Raw genomic sequence first — 24491 nt, forward strand, 5'->3', positions numbered from 1 at the left:
TTTTCATTGTAAAGAGCCTTAAACACATCAAACCAATTTTTGTGAATAAAACGCTAAGTTCCTAAACACCACATCTGCATCAGAGAGTTGGTGCTTCTCCAGCATTGTTTAGAATGCTCATAAAAGCCTTCTCCTGGGACCAATATGATGAACAACACTGCACATAACAGTTGGCTCAGTGAGTTTTAACAGAAACTCATGCAAGAGAAAAGGCAGAACTTGTAAGGAATTCCTAGGGAACTTATAAGAGCTTCTGGAATTCCTATTTAAATCTAAATTTGGTCAGCTAATAACTAGTGCTACAGCAACATGCATCACCATTAATAACTTCCTTGGTTTTAAACCATGTTTTGTTATTAGTCAGGTCACGTGTACTCCTCCTGCAAGACAAATCCTGACACATTTATGAGAGTTAGCAGAGGCAGTAAGCAGTACTCTCTAAAATCAGCTGCACTATCCAAAAATAGCTCGATTAGTTAATCTAATGAAAGTCAAAAGAGCATTTTCTAAAAAGTTATGATGAGACGTGATAAAAACAACAAAAAAAACCCAAAACCACACGCCAGAGTTTAGAACAGGATATCTAGCATACCTTAGCTACAGAGCAGCAACTCATGCAACTCCATTATTGTGTGATTTGCTCCTGCCCAGCACTTTCATAGAGAAAGTGATTGCCTGAGGGACAGCAGAATGGATCCTTGGAACTCAAGAAAACTACAAGATACAGGGGTCATGCTAGGTGCAGGACTTCCCCCATCCCACTCTACCACAACCACAATCCAAAGTACATTTGGTTAACAAAGTAATCCCTAAACAAGGTAGTTGCTATTTCCATAATTCAATCCTATTTACATTCTCTCGGAGACAGGCTGCACACACTGTTCTAGCTAAGCATTGCTGCAAAGTCTCCTGCAACACAAGCCTTACAATTTATAAAAGGAAGGTTTCCGCTGGGAAAATTTCAGAGACATAATGATCAATCCTCTGTGAAAGGAAGTTGTTTTTTCAGTGAGCAATTTTTGAAGTGCCCACATTGAAGAAAAAGTAAAAGAGCCATCAGAACCTTCCCCTCTCAGTGCAGACAGAGTTGTTATCAGTATGGATAGCACAGGGACTAGTTTTACATATCTGAACCACAGAAAAAATAAGCAGGCTATAACCAAACTACAAAGTTAATCAAATGTCATGATGCACACAGAAGTCACAGAAAAAAATCTGCACTCCGATTTCAATGCTGCCAATTCAGAGACCAGAGGTCTTTTGGATTCTCATGGATAACTGACAAGAGGGTCCTTAAAAAACAGTGACGTTGCTTAGAGAACCCCTATCTCAACCTCAGCCCACAAAATGTCAATCAACTGACACACTCTAGAACAGGGGTCTCAAACATGTGGCCCGTGGGGTTATTTTCTAAGGCCTGCGAGCTCCTCATGCCCCCCCTGCCTTCCCCCAGTGTTGACCTAGAGCAGCTCTGGCCCGACCCGCACCAGAAGCAGGGAGCCTGCTCTGCCCCCAGTGCGCATCGGGCCGGAGCCCGCCCCCCCCGAACCTGTCCTGCAGCCAAACCCCCTGCCCTAAGCCCCCTTCCGCACCCCGCAGCCCTCCTGCACCCCAAGCCCCTGCCCTGAAACACCTGCTGCACGCCACACCCCTTCTGCACTTTGACCCCCTGCTGAGTCTCCTGCCGCACCCTGTACACCAACCTCCTGCCCTGAGCTCCCTGCAGCACCCTGCGCCCCGATCCACTACCGAGCCCCTCCTGCACCTTACACCCTGACCCCCTGCCCTGAACCCCCCGCTGCACCCCACCTGCACCCCAATCCCCTGCCCTGAGCCCCCCGCCGCACTCTGCACCCTTACCCCCTGCTGCATCCCTCACCCCTCCTGCACCCCACACCCCAACTCCCTGCCCTGAGCCCCTGCCACACCCCTCCTGCACCCCTTGGAGGCAGGGAGGGAGAGGAGTTGGGGTGGGGGTTTCGGGGAAAGGGTTGGAATGGGGGCAGGGGTGGGGCCTCATAATCGGAGAGGGTCCGAGGGTGGCGGGGGGGGAAGGTGTCAGTAAATGGGGCCCGTGGGCCAATGTACTAGTCCTCATGTGGCCCTCGTGGTCATTTGGAGTTTGAGACCCCTGCTCTAAAACCAGGGACAAAGGCCTTGTCATAGACCAGAACTTCAGGATCCCTTTTCCAGCAACGGAGAGCATTTCTCTAGAACTGCCTTTACTAAAGAAAGCAAAGTTTCAGCCAACTGCCCACTATTCAGGATGCTGCGGATAAAGGAGTTTACTCCCTCATAACTTTGTCCAAAAATTCCTGCTTTTGCAAAACGGCAGCAATAATTGGACGGGCTCATACATAATGGAAATGATCTACAAGCACAATGACATTTATTCTACATGGAAAAATCAACACTCCCTCCATTTCATCTGAACCTAGCAGTAAAGGGAACAAATGAGCTGTGCAATACTTTGAATTGAGTTCCTCTCAGACAGCACAGGAAGATAAGATTTGATACCAGCAAAGCTCTTCCATGCTTCCCCAAATTATAGCAATTTTAGTCTTATTCTCATTTCCAAGCGGGTTTCAGCCAGCCCAGAACCAAATTAGATAGGAATAGTTTATACGAGAGATACAGAGAGATTCTAACCAAAAAACCTCAGATCTCCCTAAATCAGGGGTGGGCAAACTACCTGTCAGGCCTTTTAATCTGGCCCTCAAGCTCCCATCGGGGAGCGGAATCAGGGGCTTGCCTCACTCTGGCACTTCAGCTGGGGAGCGAGAGCTTGCCGAGCAGCTCCCAGAAGCAGCAGCATCTTCCCCCTCATGCTCCTACATGTACAGGCTGCCAGAGGGCTCTCTGCACAGCTCCCCCAGTCGCAAGCACCGCCCCCGACAGCTCCCATTGCCTGGGAACCATTGGCATAGGAGCCCGAGGAGGAACATGTTGCTGCTTCCAGGAACTGCCTGAGGGCTTGTCTACATCAGAAAGTTGCAGCGCTGGTGAGGGAGTTACAGCGCTGCAACTTAGGAGGTGTACACATCTGCAGGGCACCACCAGCGCTGCAACTCCCTGTTTGCAGCGCTGGCCGTACTCCCGTTTTGTCTCGGGTGTAGAGGATCCAGTGCTGGTGATCCAGCGCTGGTAATCAAATATAGACACTTACCAGCGCTTTTCTTGACCTCCGTGGAATAAGCAGGTATCCCAGCATACCTGAGGAAGCCTCTGGTAATCAAGCTGGTCTCCTTCCCCGGTTTGCTCTCGCGTTCCCCGAACCCCGAGCAAGCAGGTCTCCTTCCCTGAGGTTTGCTGGGTGGTTCCGGGAACGCGAGAGCAAACCGGGAAAGGAGACCAGCTTCGCCGCGGTTTGCTCTCGCGTTCCCCGAACCCCGAGCAAGCAGGCTCCTTCCCTGAGGTTTGCTGGGTGGTTCCGGGAACGAGAGAGCAAACCGGGAAAGGAGACCAGCTTCGCCGCGGTTTGCTCTCGCGTTTCCCGGAACCACCCTGCAAACCGCAGGGAAGGAGACCTGCTTGTTCGGGGAACACGAGAGCAAACCGCGGCGAAGCTGGTCTCCTTTCCCGGGTTTGCTCTCGCGTTCCCCGAACCACCCAGCAAACCGCAGGGAAGGAGACCTGCTTGTTCGGGGGTTCGGGGAACGAGAGAGCAAACCGGGAAAGGAGACCAGCTTCGCCGCGGTTTGCTCTCGCATTCCCCGAACCTCCCTTGAAGCCGCCCAACAGCGCTGCAGTGTGGCCACATCTAACACCACTTGCAGCGCTGGTTGCTGTAAGTGTGGCCACTCTGCAGCGCTGGCCCTATACAGCTGTACTAATACAGCTGTAACAACCAGCGCTGCAAAATTTTAGATGTAGACATGGCCTGAGATAAGCGCTGCCTGGAGCCTGCGCTCCTGAGCCCCCCTTTCCCCAACCCCTGCCCCAGCCTCATCCCCCTCCTGCTCTCTGAAACCCTCAGACTCAGCCCGAATCACCCTCCTGCATCCCAAACCCCTCATCCCCAGTCCCACCCCACAGCCTGCATCCCCTGCCAGACCCCTCAACCCCCCCCTGCACCCCAGTCCCCCTCCTGCCATAGCCATCTCTGATGCTTCAGAGGAAGGAGAGAAAAATAAAATAAGACTTTCGCAGGGAGGAAAAAGTTTCCTTCCTGACCCTTAGGGGGAACTGGCTGAAGGCCTGAAGCATGAGATTCAGAACATAAGACACTGGGCCAGAAAGGATCCCCTGAGCCATCAAGTCTCACCCCCCCATCATAGAAGGCAACCATGTCAAACAATCCCACTCATAAATTTATCAAAACGCGATCTTTAAACTAACTAGGTTTTTTGTCACCACTACTTGGCATAGAGAGTACATTTATAAAGTTTGTCCAAGCCGGGAGGGGTTGCAAGGGCTTCGGAGGATAGGATTAAAATTCAAAATGATCTGAACAAACTGGAGAAATGATCTGCAGTAAATAGGATGAAATTCAATAAGGACAATAAGTACTCCACTTAGGAAAGAACAATCCATTTCACATATACCAAATGGGAAATGACTGTGTAGGAAGGAGCACTGCGGAAAGGGATCTGGGGCCATAGTGGATCACAAGATTATTGTGAAAAAAAGCAAACAGCCTTCTGGGATGTATTAGTAGGACTGTTGTAAGCAAGACACAAGAAGTAATTCTTTATTCTACTCTGAGCTGATTAGGCCTCAGGTGGAGTACTGCGTCCAGGTCTGGGTGCCACATTTCAGGAAAGATGTGGACAGATTAGAGAAAGTCCTCAGAAGAGGAACAAAAATGATTAAAGGTCTTGAAAATATGACCTGTGAGGGAAGACTGAAAAAAATGGGTTTGTTTAGTCTGAAGAGACCGTGAGTGCAGAGCATTGGATTAGATGACCTCTCAAGGTCCCTTCCAGTCCTGCAAAGCTATGATTCTATTGGGAGGCTGTTTCAGAGCCCCATGCCTTCTTATGATGTCCAGCCTAAATTTATTCATGGATAGTTTATCCACTGTTGTTTTTGTGCGAACAATTTCCTTTAACAAATAGCTCTCTACCTCACTGGTGTCTTCCCCCAAATGTATTTATAAACAACAATCAGACCCCCTCTCAGCCTTCTTTCTGGTAGGCAGAGCTGTCCCTTGAGTACAGTGAATCGGGGCAACTGCCCTGAGCCCTGCACTTTGGGGGGCCCCACGCTTCGATAAAATCAGGAATGTCCCAATATTTAGCCCTTTGTCCCACATCCCGACCAATGTATGATTGGGACACCATTTGTCCTGATACTCAGGTGAGGAGGTAGGTGGGAAGGTGAGGCGGGAGGCGAGGTGGGAGGGCAAGCGGGGTGAGGAGACAAATGGGAAGGTGAGGAGAGGAGGCAGGTGGCTGGGCAGACATTGAGGAGGAGAGAGGCAGTCAGGCAGATGGGGGAGGGGGAGTGTGTATCAGACGGATGGGAAACTAGTGGGGAGGTGGATTTGTCCCCAGTCCCACCCCCCACTACAGACAACCCTGCTGGTAGACTAAACAAGCCCAAGCTCTTTCAGACTTCTCTTTTAAGACAGCTCTCCGTTCCTCTGTCCTGTTCCAATCTGAATTCATTCCTTCTTGAACACAGGTGAGCAAAATCCTACACAGTATTCCAGCTGAGGTCTTACTAATGGCTTTAATACTTCCCTTATCCTGGGTCTGGCACCCTGCTCCAGGCATCACGAACCTGGCACACGGTTTGGCCCACTTCCTCCCCCAGAAGATGAAGGGGTGGTTGGGCCAACCCCAAACAGTGATGTGACCCTGTGCATCAGGACCCGATGCCTAAAGCAGGGAGTCAGGGTGGTGGGAGAGTGTGGCGTGGGCTCACTCTGCAAAACATCCCTCCCAGGGTCTCCCATCCTGTGCATGGATAAAACACAAAATTTGCTAAAAAATAAAATAATTTCACAGAGCTTTACTCAGTCATCCTGTGATTAACCAATACATCCAGATCTCTCTCCTCCGCTGTCATTTTCAACTGATGAACCACCAGCTTACAGCAGTAATTCTTTTTATTACTCTCAAAGTGTATAATCTTGCACTTTTTTTTTATTAAATTTCAACCCGTTATTACTACAGCATCCTTCAGCTTTGGCTGGTCTGGCAATGAAAGACCACATCAAAATTCAGTCGACTTAACCTACACGGGCATACAGCCGCTGCAGTAATTACACTGCTTGTGTGTGTCTACACTTTGCTCCTTGTGCCAGCAGTGCGTGTCCGCTCCAGAAGCAATTGTCTCGATTGTACTGTCAGTGTGGGGCACTGTGGGATGGCTCCTGAAAGCCAGTAACAGTCGACATAAGCAATGCAGTGTCTCTGACATTGCAGTGGCCTAACTACATCGAGCTTTACTTTACACTGCTCACGGAGGTGGAGTTATGTCAGCGTAGCCAGGCAGTTACATTGGTGGGAGTGAAATTTAAATGTAGACACTTCCACAGTTAGGTTGACATAAGCTGCCTTGCATCAACCTATTTCTATAGTGTAGACCAGACCAAAAAGATTTCCTCTTTACTCAGGAAATATGTTCCTTTCTTCCTCTCTCTTGAACTGATCAGTCTCTGTGGTTAAGGACTTTAGGAACACTGCTGTCTCTGTTTTTCACTCCTTCTCCTCTAGAGATTCAGAGGGCTGGTTTCACCTAGTTTGCAGTTACCCCTTTGTTCTGTCAGGACCCATCTAGTCACCTGTCTATAGTTCTTAAGGACTGTCTGATTCTGAAGTAGAGTCTCAGGCACTCCTCCCTGTCTCTTTAACACAAGGAGTGTCCCTGGAAAGATGTTAATTCCTTGGGTATGACTCTGGCAACAGGAGCGGCGCCAGGGTTTCTGACGCCCTAGGCGGACGGCCATTTCGCCGCCTCCTGGGGCCCCGGTGGACCTACCACAGTAATGCCGGCGGACAGTCCGCTGCTGGAAAGCCTCTGGTGGAGCTGCTGCAGTGATGCCGGCGGGCGGTCCGCTGGTCTAAAGGCTCCGGTGGACCTGCCACAGGCATGCCTGCGGCAGGTCCACCAGAACCTTTATACCAGCGCACCGTCCGCCGAAATGACTGTGGCAGCTCCACTGGAGCCTTTCCAGCAGCGGACCGTCCGCCGGCATAACTGTGGTAAGTCCACCGGACCCGCGTGCTGCCCCCCCCGGCAAAATAGCACCCCCCAAAAATTCTGGCGCCCTAGGCCATTGCCTAGGTCGCCTAAATGGTAGCGCCGGCCCTGTCTGGCAATAATACATGAGTGCAAATGAGTCTCAGAGCCCAGGACTCAGCTCGCTGGACTCATGCTACAGTACTAAAAATAGCTCAAGGGTTTCAGAGCCCAAGCTTCAGCCTGAGCTACAGATTGTATACTATGGCTCTATAGACTCAGGCTTTGAGACTTGCTGCTGCAAGATAGGGTGGTTGTTGTTTTGGGGTTGTTTTTTTTTGCAGTGTAGGTATACCCCTTGAAACCAAAGCCTGGGCTACACTTAAAAATTAGACCAACTTAGCTTCATCGACTACGACTGTGAAAAACTTTGCTCCCTCACCGTCATAGTTAGGTTGACCTAATCCCAAGGTAGACGTGGCTAGAATTCTTCCATCAATCTAGCCATCCCCTCTCAGTGATGGATTGACTAAATTGATGGAAAAACCCCTTCTGTCAATATAGGAAGCATTTACACCACAGTACTGCAAGGGCACAGCCGTAGCTGTGCCATTGTAGCTGCTGTAGTGTAGACATGCCCATAGATAGCAATACAAGTGGGCAAACTGAGGTACGCAATATTCATAGAAATCCAAAAGCTCCTCAGGTTTTCCACTGCTGCCAGAAGGCATATACGAAAGATTCCAACAAGTGACTGGTAAAACAAGACAAAGGAAAGAAAACCCTTTCAGTCCTGCCACTGACACAATTACAGCCTTAATTATATGTGCTCAGCTGGAATTCTCTGAGGTGAACTTGCACTTTAAGCATTACTTCAACACAGCACTAGGTTTCCCTGAAGATGACACCAGGACTCCCTCCCTGGAAATAAAATGTGGATTCGGAGTAGATGCCTACAGAGCCTGTTTATCCCATTAGGAAGCTCAGGAAATGAGAGTCCTTGCTGAGTGGGGAGTTTTAGCCTAAGCCCTCAGTTACAATGGGTTGAGGTTCCTCCTCTTCCCCAATTACCTTTGGGACCGAAATTTCTCATGCTCATTCACAGCACAGAAATGATTTTCTGGAAGGTTTGCAGAAAATCCATTTCTCATTTATTTGGCATTTATATATAGCTGCTGAAAAATTGTCCAAGTGCCGTTGTGCAGTCAGATAGCTAAAAAATAGTTTGGATTTCAAACTGATCCTGTGTGGGCAGAGTTCTGAGCCTGCAGGGAGCCCCAGTGAAGTCAAAGGGGCTTTGCACGGGCTCAGGGGTCCACGCGCACCAGCTCATAGTAGGATCAAAGGAATGCAAACTTCACTATGTTTGAAAAATAAAAGGAGCAGAATTACAAAGTCAGAGAAAAATGAAGGCTGGACACAGCCCACAGGTATGGTGTAATGTCCTGGGGCAGCTGGAGCAGAGGGCATGCTGGAGGCTGGCTAGGTGTGCTGGAGAACATGGTGGAGCCAAGATCCACCATGCCTGATCCTCCACTGGCGTAACTTCTATTACAGACCTTACACCAGTGTGAAGTTCGAGTAGGCCCCCTGCTGCTCTAACGTCCTTCAGGGCCAGGCAGCCAAGGATCAGGGAGCTGCAACTGGCTCTCTGCAGCTCTCCGCTATGTTTACAAAGCGGAGAACTGAGGCAAATACCATCAGTGCTGAGGACAGACTAAAGGGCAGCACTCTGCCCTGACCCTGCCTCTTCCCCACACAACATCAGCTTCTTGTGATGGCTACATGGATGTAAGCATCCTTGAGCTCAAGAGCCATGTTCCAGTCTCCTCAGGACAGGTGAGGATGAAGGAATTAATGAACCTGCTTTGACTTCTCAGATCCACTTCTTTCTTTGGGATCAAGAAGTACCTTGCTTGTAATGCTTTCCCCTGATATTTTTGGCCAATTCTGCACTAAGCAGAGGTCCAGTTTCAAGGCTTTGGCACCAAGGTACCAGACGCTCACGTGAGAACTGAAGTCCTGGGCTGAGGCACCAACATGAATGCTTCTGGCTTCTTCATCGATTCAGCACTAGTAGGGGCCCGAGATTTAGAAGACTAAGTAATTAGGCCTCTCTTCAAGTACAGTGCAGAAGCTGAAGGTGGAGCCAGTGATTTAGTCCACAGAGAAGTGACAGGTCTAGGTGCCGAGGATGTCTGTTCATGCTCCAGCACAGAACGGTGGCCCAAGTGCTCATTGAAGGCTGTGCTTTGGCCTTAAATACCTCCTCTATAAGACAGGCTTCAAGCCTAAGCAGATGTGAGGAATGAAAACCCAGCATTTAGAACACAGAACTGATGAATGACCCGCCTTCAGACAGATGAGGCATTTCAGTAATTTTAATAAATATACTCTAACAACAATTTTTTCTTTCCCAGTTTAAAGTAGTATTTACCAATGTCCTGTCCTAAACTAGTTTTGTTGCAGGAACTTGTCAGTCCTGTCCAGTAGCCTACTCCCTCTCCCAATCACGCACCACCGAGCTGGACTTTTCCTCTTATCTCCTCCCTCCAGGCTTGACACCTGGCCCAGGTATAAAGGGGTGAGGATGGCTGGGCCCACAGGCTCTCATTAACTCCTTGGTAAGTTAGGAGTCTGTATATCCCATCATACAAAGTTTAATTTTGCTATCTCATATATCAGTCCTTTACAATAATAAACTGATACTATCCCTAAAGAGAACAACACAAATAGGAGGCAAGCAGCCAGTACTAGTGAGGCCTAGAGTACAAATGAAAAGTGCCCTCAGGGAGCTGTATAAATTTAAATCTCTGGACTACACGCATCCAGTCAGGGCGTTGCTCTTCAAGCAACATGACACAGGAGTCTGTTTCCAAAAAGCCCACTCCAACGTCCCTCCTGTTTGGTTTTGCAGATCTGTTGCTTTGTGTTGTCCATCTGAAGAACAAGCATACTTTACTGAGAAAAAAATCTTGAAATCAAAGGCTTATGGCTGGTGCCTACCAGTGGTCAAAAATTTTCAGAAACACAGAGACATAGATCTGACTTGCTGGAATTTCTGGCAAACTTCAGGAAGGGATTTCCTACACAGAGACCATTAAAAGTGTGAGGGAAGGGGAAAAGCCTCTTGCTTGTTTGGCAAACACACCTACCTCTCTCTGAGACCCTTCAATTCCGCTGCACTCATCCAGTCTCTTCAGCACTGTCTTGGTATCAGAAAGGGCCTCTGAAAACACATCTTCATACTGAAGCAGGAAATCCAGCTTACAGGTTTTGATCTCTGCTTCTGCATGTAACAGTGAGACAAGTTACTCATTTGTTGAAAGGATTCATGGAAAGTATAAGATGATGGACAGTCATCAGTTTATAACTAGCACTTTACACAGGGTTTCTATCACCTCTGGTATAATAGGGAAAAACTGACCCGCAGATTCCTTTTACAGCCCATCCAGCCTGCAGGGGGGAAAGTGTTTACCACTAATTGGAAGCAGGAACTTAAAACACAATGCAATCTTTATTTCCTCTCATGGTGAACAATAGTTTAAAGGCTAAAGTACTATTAGCAGACTTCCGGGGTCACCTATTGCTCCACAGATTGTCTTACGCACCTCCCTTCCTCTGCACCGAAAATGGATTCTACCGTATGTCAGACGCAGAAATCCACATATAGGCAGAACAGGCTTTGCTCACAGCAGCAGAGGTGAAATAACAACAGTACATCAGGAAGCAGACTTTGTAACACCCAAAGCAAGAAGGGATCTGTTTAGGTTCAAAGAGGAAGAGGGCATCCACTGAATTCTTAGAAGGGGACCCTTGCTTCAGAGTTATGCATTAGCAGGGGAACACAGGCCAAACTAACCATCCCCCTCTCCCCCCCCCCCCCACCATGAACCAATTAAGCAGCTCAGCTGCAAATTGCTGGAAGACAGGGCTGTGACTGGAGTCTCAGCTGCTCACCTGGATCACCAATTTTTTCTGTTTTCTTCACAGGCTCAGCAGCCTCCCCTTCCTCACAGCAGTCCTGTCTGGCAGAGGAATGGTGGTCAGCATGGGCATTTGAATCCTCATTGAGGGATTTTGAATCCATTGGGGTTTCCTCCTCCAGAATCTCCTCATTGCCCAAGGTGTGAGTCACAGTAATTTCTTGCGCTGTGGTGGAGGTGACTGTCTCCATTTCTGACTCTTCAGGGCCAACAGAAGCTGAAGCCTTTTCAGGAAGCTGAGCATCCATAGCAACTTCAGCAGGAGGGTTTTCAGTCTGGGGTGGCTCATTAGCATCAATATTATTTCTGGATGAATCTACTGTCTGAATGGAGCTGTCCCTCACTACCTGATTCTGAGTGGAGCAGCTGATGAGGTCACTGAGAAAGTTTTTGCAACTAACAGCCACATCAAACATCTGCAGACTGTCCGCCACAGAGATAACTTTGGTAAAGTTATGTTTGCCAAGTGGTAGCTTGCCGGTATACACCATTTCTAGCAGAAGAGCAAACTCATCAGGAGTCACCACAGAAGCGTCAATGGAGATGGTGTCTGTGCTATCCAGCAAGGACTTAAAGAGCAGACTGGCAGCGGCCAGCACAAGCTTGTGTGCTCTGAAGTGCACCGTCCCAATGAAGATGGTGCAGTCACAGAATTGCTGCTCTTTGCAGAGCGTGTAAAGCTGCTGTAGCAACTGCCTGCTGTAATTGGGAAGCTCCATTGCTCCAGTGGTCTACTGGCCTCTTCCTCTTTCAGATGCTGCACTGCTTTAATGCGAACCAGCTACAGATAAAACAAAATACCTTGTTACCACTTTTCTCAGCCAATAGCAAGGTGGAAAGAAACAGCTGAAAAAAAACTTCCAGTTTTTGTTAAAAATTTTCATTAATTTTCTAAGGATCAATTCAGTAATTATAACAGGAATGGCCACTATAATTAAGGTATATTTAAGAATGAGAAGAATGAACAGATAATGCAAACAAAATCATATTTTTCCATCATAAAAACAGTCTTGACACTTTCTTTTTAATCTGCTCTAAACTCATAACTGCTCAGAGTTTCAATCTGGCGGAGAAATAGCACAAATGTGGAGAAGAGAGTTCTAGTGAAAACAGGGTTTGATTTTACTCGGTTATACCCACCATCTGAACATTACACATGACGTCTTGCTGGGATTTTCTTGCCAAGCTCATAGGGTGACATTTGCCACATGCAGAGGGCCCACACAATGCCTATGTACCATCTGAGTCCCATTAAATCTTGTTTTGGGAGCTCCAGCAAGCCTGAAGGCATATAGGACTTTTGCTGGGCTGCTCCACACAGGTGAATTTCACTCCTGAAAAGCACACCTATGAAATACTTGCCAACAGTGTAAAGGGACTCAGAAGTCACAGACTTATTACGTTTCAGAGTAGCAGCCATGTTAGTCTGTACCTGCAAAAAGAACAGAAGTACTTGTGGCACCTTAGGCCTGGTCTACACTATGCAGTTAAACCGATTTTAACAGCGTTAAATCGATTTAAAGCTGTACCCGTCCGCACTACAATGCGCTTTATATCGATTTAAAGGGCTCTTTAAATCGATTTCTGTACTCCTCCCCAACGAGAGGAGTATCGCTAAAATCGATATTAACATATCGATTTAGGGTTAGTGTGGCCGCAAATCGATGTTATTGGCCTCCGGGCGGTATCCACAGTGCACCACTGTGACCACTCTGGACAGCAATCTGAACTCAGAGGCACTGGCCAGGTATACAGGAAAAGCCTTGCGAACTTCTGAACTGCATTTCCTGTTTGGCCAGCGTGGAGCTCTCATCAGCACAGGTGACCATGCAGAGCTCATCAGCACAGGTAACAATGCAGTCTCCTGAGAATAGAAAAAGAGCACCAGCATGGATCACACGAGAGGTACTGGATCTTATTGCTATATGGGGAGAGGATTCAGTGCAAACAGAACTCCGTTCCAAAAGACGAAATGAAAAAATATTTGAAAAAATTTCCAAGGCTATGATGGGAAAAGGCCACACCAGGGACTCAGTGCAGTGCAGAGTGAAAGTTAAGGAGCTCAGACAAGGCTACCAGAAAACCAAAGCAGCAAACGGAAGATCCGGGTCAGGGCCGAAAACATGCCGCTTCTACGCTGAGCTGCATGCAATTTTAGGGGGCTGCGCCACCACTACCCCCCCCTTGTCCATGGATTCCGAGGTGGGGGTTATAATCTCAACCATGGCTGAGGATTCAGCGGAGGGGGAAGATGAGGAGGAGGAGGAGGAGGAAGAGGAGGACGACCTTGCAGCAAGCACACAGCACTCCGTTAGCCCCAACAGCCAGGAGCTTTTTGTGACCCAGACGGAATTACCCTCCCAGCCCTCCCAAGCCACTATCCCAGACAATGAAGCCATGGAAGGGACCTCTGGTGACTGTAACTTTGTAAATATAAAACGTGGTTTAAAAGCAAGCGTTTTTTAATGATTGATTTGCCATGAGGGCTTGGGATGCATCCGCAGCCAGTAAAGTTACTGGAAAAGTTTGTTAACATGTCTGGGGATGGAGCGGAAATCCTCCAGGGACATCTCCATGAAGCTCTCCTGGAGGTACTCCAAAAGCCTTTGCAGAAGGTTTCTGGGCAAAGCAGCCTTATTCCGTCCACCATGGTAGGACACTTTACCACGCCATACATGTAGCAAGTAATCGGGTATCATTGCATGACAAAGCATAGCTGCGTATGGTCCCGGTGATTGCTGGCATTCAAGAAACATCCGTTCTTTATCTCGCTCTGTTATCCTCAGCAGAGTGATATCGTTCATGGTAACCTGGCTGAAATTAAGGAATTTAATTAAGGGGACAGAGATGGCCATTTTCCTACTGGGCTGTTGCTTAAAAGAAATCCTTCCTTGCATGTAGCCAAGTGGGGGGAGGGGAGGAAGGATAGCGCTGAGCTTTTTAGCATTTGGCCAGCAGGAATCTTCCCAGCTAGCAGCCACGCGGTGGTGGTGGTGGGGGGGGGGGTGCGGAAGGGGGTGATTTACAGTGATCTTTCATTATACCAGCCATGTGGAGGGGGGAGGGGTAAAGCAATCCTAGAGAACTGGATTGGGGAGGGGACGGGTTGGCGTTTGCTGCTGCTTGTTAACAGGAAAGAAGCATCAGAGGGCACTGTGTATACGAAGGCTGGAGAAGCTGAAAGACAGTGGCTTACCATGGACACATGCAAGCTGAATTGTGATTCCCGGACCGGCATCTGTGAGATCTGTAACACCAGAGCCGCAGGCACTCAATATTATGCAAAATGCGACCTTGTAGTGAAATCACATGTGCTATGTAAGGTGAATAGTGTTGTTCACTGTGAAAGAGTATAACCATTGTTCTGTAAAATGTATCTTTTTAAATACTTCTCTCCCTTTTTTCCCTCACTCATGCAGCTGCACATTTTTCAAGCCTCCCTACTCCATCCCGAAGGCTAGCTCAGATAAGGCAGAGAAAGAAGAGGACGCGAGATGAAATGTTCTCTGAAATCATGGAAGTAACCCATAATGAAAGAGCTCATCTGAAGGAGTGGAAGGACGTGGTAGCAAAGTACAGGAAAGATGCCGGTGAACGTGAGGATAGGAGAGATGCTCGAGATGAGAGGTGTAGGCAGGAAGATCAGCGGTGGCGGGATGCAACGCTGGAGCTGCTGTGTGATCAAACTGATATCCTCCGACGTCTGGTGGATCTTCAGGAAGAGCAGCAGGGTCACAGAGTGCCGCTGCAGCCCCTGTGTAACCACCCTCACCATGTTCCATATCTTCCTCACTCAGACGTGTAAGAACACGTGGGGGAAGGCTTTGTGCACTTTGTGCACCCACCCACTCCACCCCCGTGGACAGTCCAACCAAAAGGCTGTCATTACACTGAAATGTGTTTAATGGCCTTTTCCTTCCCTCCTATCCTCCTCCCAAACCACACCCGGGATACCTTGTTAATTCTCTGCCTCTTTTTATAATTACTTTTTAATAAAGAATACATGTTTTTTAAACGATAGTGACTTTATTTCCTTAAGCAAGCTGTAATCGAAGGGGGAGCGTGGGTTGTTTACAGGGAAGGAGTCAATAAGGGGGGCGGTACATGAAGGGGAAACAAACACAGCAGTCACACCGTACCCTGGCCCGTGATGAAACTCGTTTTCAAGGCTTCTCTGATGCGCACCGCTTCCTGGTGAGCTCTTCTAATCGCCCTGGTGTCTGGCTGTGCGTAATCAGCGGCCAGGTGATTTGCCTCAGCCTCCCACCCCGCCATAAAGGTCTCCCTCTTACTCTCACAGAGATTGTGGAGCACACAGCAAGAAGCAATAACGAAGGGGACATTGGTTTGGCTGAGGTCTGAGCGAGTAATATGCACCAGCAAGCCTTTAAACGGCCAAATGCACATTCTACCACCATCCTGCACTTGCTCAGCCTATAGTTGAACAGCTCCTGACCACTGTCCAGGCTGCCTGTGTATGGCTTCATGAGCCATGGCATCAAGGGGTAGGCTGGGTCACCCAGGATAACGACAGGCATTTCAACATCCCCAACTGTTATTTTCTGGTCTGGGAAGTAAGTCCCTTGCTGCAGCCGTTTAAACAGAGTAGTGCTTCTGAAGACGCGAGCGTCATGAACCCTTCCTGGCCATCCCACGTGGATGTTGGTGAAACGTCCCTTGTGATCCACCAGTGCTTGCAGCACCATTGAAAAGTACCCCTTGCGGTTTATGTACTGGGTGCCCTGGTGCTCCAGTGCCAAGATAGGGATATGGGTTCCATCTATCGCCCCCCCACAGTTAGGGAATCCCATTGCAGCAAAGCCATCCACTATTACCTGCACATTTCCCAGAGTCACAACCTTTCATAGCAGCAGCTTAATGATTGCTTTGGCTACTTGCATCACAGCAGCCCCCACAGTAGATTTTCCCATTCCAAACTGATTCCCGACTGACCGGTAGCTGTCTGGCATTGCAAGCTTCCAGAAGGCTATTGCCACTCGCTTCTCCACTGTGAGGGCTGCTCTCATCTTGGTATTATGGCGTTTCAGGGCAGGGGAAATCAAGTCACAAAGTTCAAAGAAAGTGCTCTTACGCATGCGAAAGTTTAGCAGCCACTGCGAATTGTCCCACACCTGCAAAACTATAGGTCTGTGCTTGTTTCCCGGGCCCAAAATCGGCGTTCAATGGGTAGAACCTCCTCCATTGCCAGCAGGAGCTCAAAAGCACAGGGCCTGCGGTTAGGGAGAATTCAGTGTCCATGTCCTCATCACGCTCATCGCCGCGCTGCCGTAGCTGCCTCCTCCTCGCCTGCCTTTGCAGTTCATGGTTCACCATAGACAGCACGAGAATGCGCGAGGTGTTTACAATGTCCACGATTACGCTATTGATCTGAGCAGGGTCCATGCTTGCTGTGCTATGGCATTTGCCCAGTTCACCCAGGAAAAAAGGTGCGAAATGGTTGTCTGCTGCTTTCACGAAAGGGAGGGGTAAGGCTGTACCCAGAACCACCCGCGACAATGATTTTTGCCCCATCAGGCACTGGGATCTCAACCCAGAATTCCAAGAGGCAGGGGAGACTGCGGGAACTATGGGATAGCTATGGAATAGCTCCCCGCAGTGCAACGCTCCGGAAATCGATGCTAGCCTCGGACCATGGACGCACACCACCGAATTAATGTTCCTAGTGTGGCCGTATGCAATCGACTTTATAATATCTGTTTTATAAAACCGGTTTCTGTTAATTCGAAATTATCCCGTAGTGTAGACATAGCCCTAGAGACTAAAAAAATTTATTTGAGCATAAGCTTTTCCTCCACTCTGGCACTTCAAGTGCAGAAGGTGGAGGTCTGCAAGGATTCTAAAAATTAATACTGGCCACTCCAGGCTTGTATTAAATTCCCAAGGTTATAGCTTTTCTCTGACCTTGCCCAGATAGATGCTGCCGTCACGCAAGTGCAAAAACTCTTTGAGAACCCAGGAAGGCACACTCGGAATTCCTCCCTGTGGGGGGCCCTCAAGCCCTTTCACACACCTCCTCTGGGGAAGAGCTGAGAAAGAAAAACAAAGGAAATCAGCTGTTGCCACCAGCTAATTAAACATGTGCACAAACCTCTTAGGACACAAAAATCCAATCCTGTTCTTAAAAAAGGTAAATTTTATTAAAACAAAAAGGAAGAAAATACATCTGAACACTCAGATTATTGCTAGATTTTAAAAAGAATCACTTATAAGGATTAAGCATTAAAACAACTCCCTTGAGGTCCAGCTTAAACGTTACAACCCAACACAAAAGCATTTGGGGTTAGCACAGAGGAATCCAAAAGCCATAAAGAAATAAAAGAAATAAACCTAATCACGCACCTTCCTGGACATTTCCTGATCTACTTACATATCTAGGGTTTCAAATGAGTTATTTCTAGATATGATCTGATAATTTTTCATACCTGGCCCAAGCTTTTTACAGTAGAGCTCTCCCCTGTTCCCTCTCTCTCCCCGAGAACACCACAGAAAGACGAAGGGGAAGTTTTTTCTCAATTTTTAAAAGTTCTAGCCTTCCCACTGGCTCTTTGAGTCAGGTGCCCGCTCCCTTCCTTTTACCTATGCAGGGAGACTTTATAACCCTTTACAGGTAGAGAAAGTAGAGAACAACTACTAAGAGGGATCCCATAGCTAGCTGGCTGGCTAGGTGTCCATAAGAGGGTGCGACAACCCCTCCCCCCCACTCATTTATCCCAGGTGCCTAAGTCACCTGACTCCAGCAAAGGAGCCCCCACTTGTATCTTGCTAGCAGAAATAGGCATATCTCTGTAGCCCAGACTTGGGGAAGGGCTTAGGACACACTCCTCTGCTCATCATCTCCCACTGGCTCCCTGCCTAGCGTGCTGGGTTTTGTGGATCACATTCTTAAGCGCCCAGCTCTCCCCATTCTTAGTAACGAGAGCCTAGGCACCTAACTCAGGCTTTGTGGATTGCAGTGTTGTTCCTGTGATTTTCTAGGCACTTATCTCCCATTGTGGACCCCAGGCCTGGATCTTCAGTTGGCTGGTGATGAAAGCCCCATTCTGTCAAACGGGTGCAATTCATGTCATGTGTCTCAGTATACCAGTACACATGAGAACAGCCTCCGAATCCTAGTGATGATTGGATCTGGTGAAAAATAGAGCTCTCGACCATGCTTGTAGAGGATTCCATCGCTTCACACTGACTCAGGCATTCCACGGTTCAGAGTGACACATCAACAGAGTTATTTGCAGTTCTGTTGTAGCAGTGTTGCTCCCAGGATAGGAGAGAGACAGGGTGGGTGAGATAATATCTTTTACTGAATCAATTTCCGTTGGTAAGACAAGCTATTGAGCTACACAAGATGCAGGGGGGGCGGCGGAAATAAATGTCTTTTCAAAATGCATCAAGGAATGCCTAGAGCGCAGAATCGAGGCTCCTTTACATGAATATGTATAAATCTGAATACTGAACAGCTGAACCTTCTGTTTCCCTGGATTCAAGGTAGATGTGGCTTACCATTGGTTTTCTGTAACTCTTCTCCAGATCAGCCACCTGGGCTCAGGATTGCTAAACATATGTGCTCAATGATCCTCTCACAACACTGTAAATCAGGAGTAACAACTTATACCAGTGGAATTACACTGGTGTATATGAGAGAAGGAGACCCATTTTCCTTGCCAGATTCAATGCATCAGCAGCATTAGCCCACCTGCTGCTTGCCTAGAGCTGAAGGATTTCCAGTATCTGAAATGGGATTTGATCATGATTCGCGTGGAATAAAAGATGGGATACTCCCTGTGAAAGGAGAACAGGGAGCATCTATGTCCTGGAAAAGCAGCAGAGTCCTGTGGCACCTTACAGACTAACAGATGTATTGAAGCATTTGCTTTCATGGGTGAATACCCACTTCATCAGATGCATTCACCCACGAAAGCTCATGCTCCAATACATCTGTTAGTCTACAAGGTGCCACAGGACTCTTTGCTGCTTTTACAGATCAAGACTAACACGGCTACCCCTCTGATACTATGTCTTGGAAGAAGAGTTATCTACTCAGCCCCATCCTCAAAGCTTTGTCCAAAGAGTCAGTCTCCTCCACCTGCCTGCTTAAACATCACAGTGCCAAGACTAAAGCCAGAGTCCTCTTCCCACCAAACTGTTGGTCAGGAGTAGTGAAGATATGGTTGCAGGGTCAAGACATTATACAAGAAATCCAAGACCAGCCTCAGAGGCCCCTGCCCCTTCTCCAAGACAGACAACCTTGAAGCAGAGGGTCACAGACCATGGCTGCCAGTGCTTCTGAGCCACCAAGTCATAGCCCCTTTTGCAATCATCCACTTGCAGGGTCCTAAAGAGCCACTGTGATCCCAAAGAGACTGGGCATTTCCTTTACATTAAAGGTAACTGCTATGTCCATCCTCAGGACTGTTGTCCAAGATGCATAATGCCCCCTAGGCAAACTACATATCTTTTATTCATAACGTTTAAGGACAAAGGGGACCATTAGATCATCTAACCTGACGTCCTGTACATCACAGACCATTACATTTCACTCAGCTACCTCTGGATTTAGCCCAAAAACTTCTATTTGGATAAAGCATATCTTCCAGAAAGGTGTCTGGTCTTGATTTAAGGACATTAAGAGATGGAGAATCTACCTCTTCCTTCGGTAGTTTGTTCCAATGGTTAATTACACTCACTGTTGAAACGTGTGTCTTAATTCAAATTTGAATACGTCTGGCTTCAGCTTCCAGACATTTTATGGATGACTTTTTGGAAAGCTGGCTTACTGCCTGGACTGTACTGGGTATATCTTTCAGGTCATCATTATTGCTGATTATTTATCTGCTGAGCGCTGATAGCATGTTCTCTATGTGCCTCTTGCCATTCCTACCTGAAAGGAAAAGACAATTTTGTTGCTTTTTCAGCCTGAATCACTGAGGCCACTTCTGAGCCAAGCTCACGGATTTGTGAGCTCACTTCTTTAGTGATTTCAAACTCTCTGTACAGCACAGCTTAACTGTGCAGTTGTTGGTTCCTCTGGGGCACCAGAGCCATCTGAACACTGTTCCTCTTCTGATCAGAAAGCTGCCTCCGTTCATTTTCAATGCTACTCCATTGCAATTTAAACAAAAGAAGGGGCTGTGCGAGGGAGTCTCCTGGAGAGAGGGCCAAGACACTTGCTGAGCTGACTTAACCCCCCCAGTAGTCTTTCTTCATGGATCAAGAGAGGAAGAACCATATGAGGAAAAGCAGGCCATTTCATGCCTTCTCATGCAGGGAGCTTCCTGCCTTGGAGGGGAACTGAGGACCATTTTCATAGACTCCAAGGCCAGAAGGGACAAATGCAATCATCTAGTCTGACATGCTGTATAACATGGCACAGAACAGGGGTCGGCAACCTATGGCACGTGAGCCAATTTTTAATGGCACGCGGCTGCCTGCTGGGACTCTGCGTGTCATTAAAAATCCTGCCGACGTGGCAAGCCGCAGGGTCCACGGTCTCGCGCCGGAGTGCTGGCCTAGCGCACCAAGCCGCCAGCCCCTCCCCCGCCTTCCCCCAGAGCCCTGCCACCGCCTGCGCAGAGCTTGGGGGGGCTAGGGCTGCGCGCTCCCGCGGGACAGCGTTTGGCTCCATGGGGAGGGAAAGACGCTCCCCGCTCACTCGGAGCCCTGCTGCCGCACGCACAGAGCTCTGAGGGGCGGGGCAGAGCAGGGCTGAGCGCAGGGGGGGGGGGGTGACGGCAGCGGCAGCAGGGCTCCGGAGGAGCGAGGAGCCTCATGGTAAGAGGGGCCGGCTGGGGGGGGGGGTTGGGTAAGGGGCAGGGGCAGTCAAGGGACAGGGAGCAGGGTGGGTTGGATGGGGGGGTAGTATACTGGGAGGGGTTGGGGTGGAGGTCTCTGGAGGGGGGAGTCAGGGAGCAGAGGGGGTTGGATGAGGCATATGAGTCCCAGGGTCTGTTTGGGGGGTGGACAGGGGTCAGGGAAGTCAGAGGACAGGGAGCAAAGAGGGTCCTGGGGAAGCAGTTACGGTGAGTGGGGGTCTCTGGAGGGGGTGGTCAGGGGACAAGGAGCTGGGGGGGTTGGATGAGTCAGGAGTTCTGGGGGGACTGCCAGGAGGTAGGGGTGTGGAGAGGGGTTGGGGCAGGCAGGGAGCAGGTGGGGGGGTTGTATGGGTTCACAGTTCTGGGGATCCTGTCAGGGGGCAGGGAGCGATTAGATAGGCATGGGAGTCCAGGGGGTCTGTCTAGGTGTGGGAGTGTGGATAAGAGTTGGGGCAGTCAGGGGACAGGTAGGGGGTAGGGCCCTGGGGGGCCAGTCAGGAGATAAGGGGCAGGGAGGCTTAGATAGGGGGTGGGGTTCCAGGAGGGGGTAGTCAGGACAAGAAGCGGGGGGGGGGTTGAGGGTTCTGGGGGGGACAGTCACCCAGCCCTCTACCCTGAGCCCTGATCCCCCCCTCCCACACACACACACCCAGCCCTCTGCCCTGAGCCCTGCACCCCCACACACCCCCAGGCCCCTGCCCTGAGCCCTGTACCACCCAGCCCTCTGTTGACTCCTTGACTCTCCCAATGACCCCAGGCCCTGAGTGACACCCCCACATATACCCAGCCCCCCTACCCTGACACCTGTACCCCCTCACATGCCCCCAGCCCTCTGCCCTGACTCTTGCACTCCCCACATCCCCAGCCGCCCACAGATCTCATGCACTCTGCACATCCCCACCCCCACTCTGAGCACCAAATGGGAACCCCTGCACCCTCACTCACATTCCCACCTGCACCCCTCACACCACATGGGAGCTGCCCAGGTAAATGCCCCCATACCCAAACCTCCTGTCCCAACCCTGAGCCCCCTCCCTCATTCTAGCTCCTGGTCAGACCCTTCACCTCCAGCCCTGTGCTCGGTCCACTCCCACCCTCAGCTCAGTGCAGAGAGAGGCAGAGAATAGGCCATAACCAGGGAGAAGGTAGGTACCCACTGTATGTGGGCAGGGCCGGGACCCCAGACCAGCACTGGGCTGAGCAGGTCCGGCAGCCAGGATCCCGGCTGGGAGGAACTGGCGGATGGAACCCCTGAGCGGCAGTGGGCTGAGCGGCTCAGCCCACTGCCGCTCTGGGGTCCCGGCCACCAGCCCCACACAGCCCGCTGCCGGTCTGGGGTTCTGGCTGCCAGACCCTTCCCAGCTGGGGTCTCGGCCGCAGGCCCCACTCAGCCCACTGCCGGCCCAGGTGAAAGGAACCCCAGACCAGCAGTGGGCTGAGTGGGTCGGTGGCGTAAGATCAACATTTTAATTTAATTTTAAATGTTCTTAAACATTTTGAAAACCTTGTTTATTTTACAATAAAACACTAGTTTAGTTATATAATATATAGACTTGTAGAGAGAGAGAGACCTTCTAAAAAACATTAAAATGTACGACCGGCACGCGAAACCTTAAATTAGAGTGAATAAATGAAGACTCAGCACACCACTTCTGAAAGGTTGCCGACCCCTGGCATAGAACTTCCCCACCCCACCAAGCCCCACTCCCTCAGTACCTGGACCTCCTCCCTCCACTGAACCCCCTACACCCAGAGACCCCTGCTGAGCCCCATCCCCCCCGACCCCTCCTGCTGAGCCCCAACCACCTTCACCTGGACCCCTCTGCAGAGTCCCATTGCCTCTGCATCTGGAACCCCTCACCAAGCCTCTGTGCATCCAGATCCCCCCTGGACCTGCCACCAAGCCTCCCGCACCCAGATTTGTAGGGTGAGAGGGTTCTGTGTGGACATCTGGATTCCCCCCCTTCCCCTCACAAGCCCCTCTACATTTGGATCCTGCTTGGCTGAGCCTGCCTACCCATACCTGGTGCACCTGGTGTGAAGGGGAAGGACCCCAGGGTGTTTCTGGGACAGGCCCGGCCCTTGCGCTGCGTCAGGGCCAGGTGCAGCCTCACTGCCAAGTCCCTGTCCCACTTGGGTGGAAAGGGGGGACTGCAGGGTGATCTCCCACCTCCATGCACAAAGTAGCCTGTGCTCCCCACTGCCATGCTGAAGCCTCTATGTTTATTTACTAACAAACAAAATCCACAGAATTTTGCAGAATTTTAAAATATTTTGCACAGAATTACCTCAGGAGTACCTGGTGCTCTCATGCTGTTAGAAAGCTAACATCAGGGTTTGTCAGAGTGCCAATGCCATTGCACTCAAGAAGCTCTCATATCCTTGGCACTGCATAACTAACATATATATGGTTCTGACCAATACCTCTGCTGATACCGATAAAAATATCAAAACCTGCTTTAAACATTGTGTTTAAAGATTATTAGTACCAAAGTGACTAACTTTAAAATGTATAACATGATGGAGAAACTCTTCGGGATTTCAAGTGTCTTTATTTGTCTACTCTTTAAAAAACAAAAATCAACCACCATTGCATGACCAAGAAATTAACAAACAATAACTCAGTACTACTTTTTAAACAACCTACAGATCCACAGTCGTGGACTCCCCCTGCTGACAGAACTTTGCTAACAAATGCTATTGCTAGACCTGGACAATGCAGACATTGGTGATAAAAACAATGCACAAAAAAAGATAATATTGCCTAATAAGGGGCTAAACAAGGGAATGCTGTCTAAGACTTTGAGTGTAAGAATGTTAGGGGGAAATGTTTTATATTTAAGCTTCTAGGAAATTACAACGCATGTAAAGTATATAAAATGAAGGAGAATAAAGAGAATAATCAGCAAAGAGAATAATCCAGCTATAAATAAAAGTCACTTCCGTCTGACAGCTGATCAGTCTAAAGCCCGCATCATGAAATATCCTATCACTGTCGGCACTAGTTGGGCTCCCTTGTTTGCACTCTGCTTAGAGTAGCTAAGCCCTGAATTGGTCATTGGGGCAAACTTCCTTCTCTCTCCTGAGATGACCCCTCTAAGTGAGAGGTGAGCCTGCCCTGTCAATGCCCACGTTGCACCTGCTCAAATCATGTTTTTAAAGGTTCTCAGCTAAATCAATAAACACAAGTGAACAGAAAGCCAACATTGGTCCTTCACATTCTTTCACTGTGCCGTCCCTTGGGCATTGCAGCAGTCTCTGAAAAATGAGCAAGCCGCCATATCAAGTGCTCTGTAAATGTGAGAGTTAAGGACAGAGAGACTGTCTTAACTCAAAATTTAAATACTTTTTTTGTGTGTGTTACAAGTTTCCTGTCTTCTTGTTATCAAGATGATGACCTTAGAAAAAGGGTTATTGGAAAGCCAGAACACCACATACATGAATCAATTTTCTTTCCTCTCTCACCACAAGTGACAGTCTTTTGAAGAGTTGAAAGAAACTGAGGGGTCATTACCTTCCTCTTGGGTGATCCAAAATGCTGGAGCAGGCA

At 49.1% G+C, this 24491-nt stretch overlaps 1 protein-coding gene across 4 annotated transcripts in view; it reads right to left on the reverse strand.

The window, feature by feature from the left end:
* ZBTB40 (zinc finger and BTB domain containing 40) overlaps nt 1-24491 on the reverse strand; it is a 68809-nt gene that overhangs the window by 39518 nt on the left and 4800 nt on the right. For 3 of the 4 annotated variants that reach the window (XR_007770675.1, XM_050931161.1, XM_050931159.1), the window contains exons 2-3: nt 11089-11895; nt 10284-10417 (exon numbers count right to left, since the gene is read on the reverse strand). Coding sequence is in view for 3 of the 4 variants with exons in the window: in XM_050931161.1 (XP_050787118.1) it covers nt 10284-10417; nt 11089-11833 (879 nt within the window). In the remaining variant the exon portion in view is untranslated. Of the gene's footprint in view, nt 1-10283; nt 10418-11088; nt 11896-17036; nt 17162-24491 lie in introns of all 4 variants that reach the window. The other variant, XM_050931160.1, reaches the window with a different exon arrangement.

Source organism: Gopherus flavomarginatus, chromosome 21 (genome assembly GCF_025201925.1).
Source record: "Gopherus flavomarginatus isolate rGopFla2 chromosome 21, rGopFla2.mat.asm, whole genome shotgun sequence".
In the NCBI taxonomy this organism is placed as follows: Eukaryota; Metazoa; Chordata; order Testudines; family Testudinidae; genus Gopherus; species Gopherus flavomarginatus.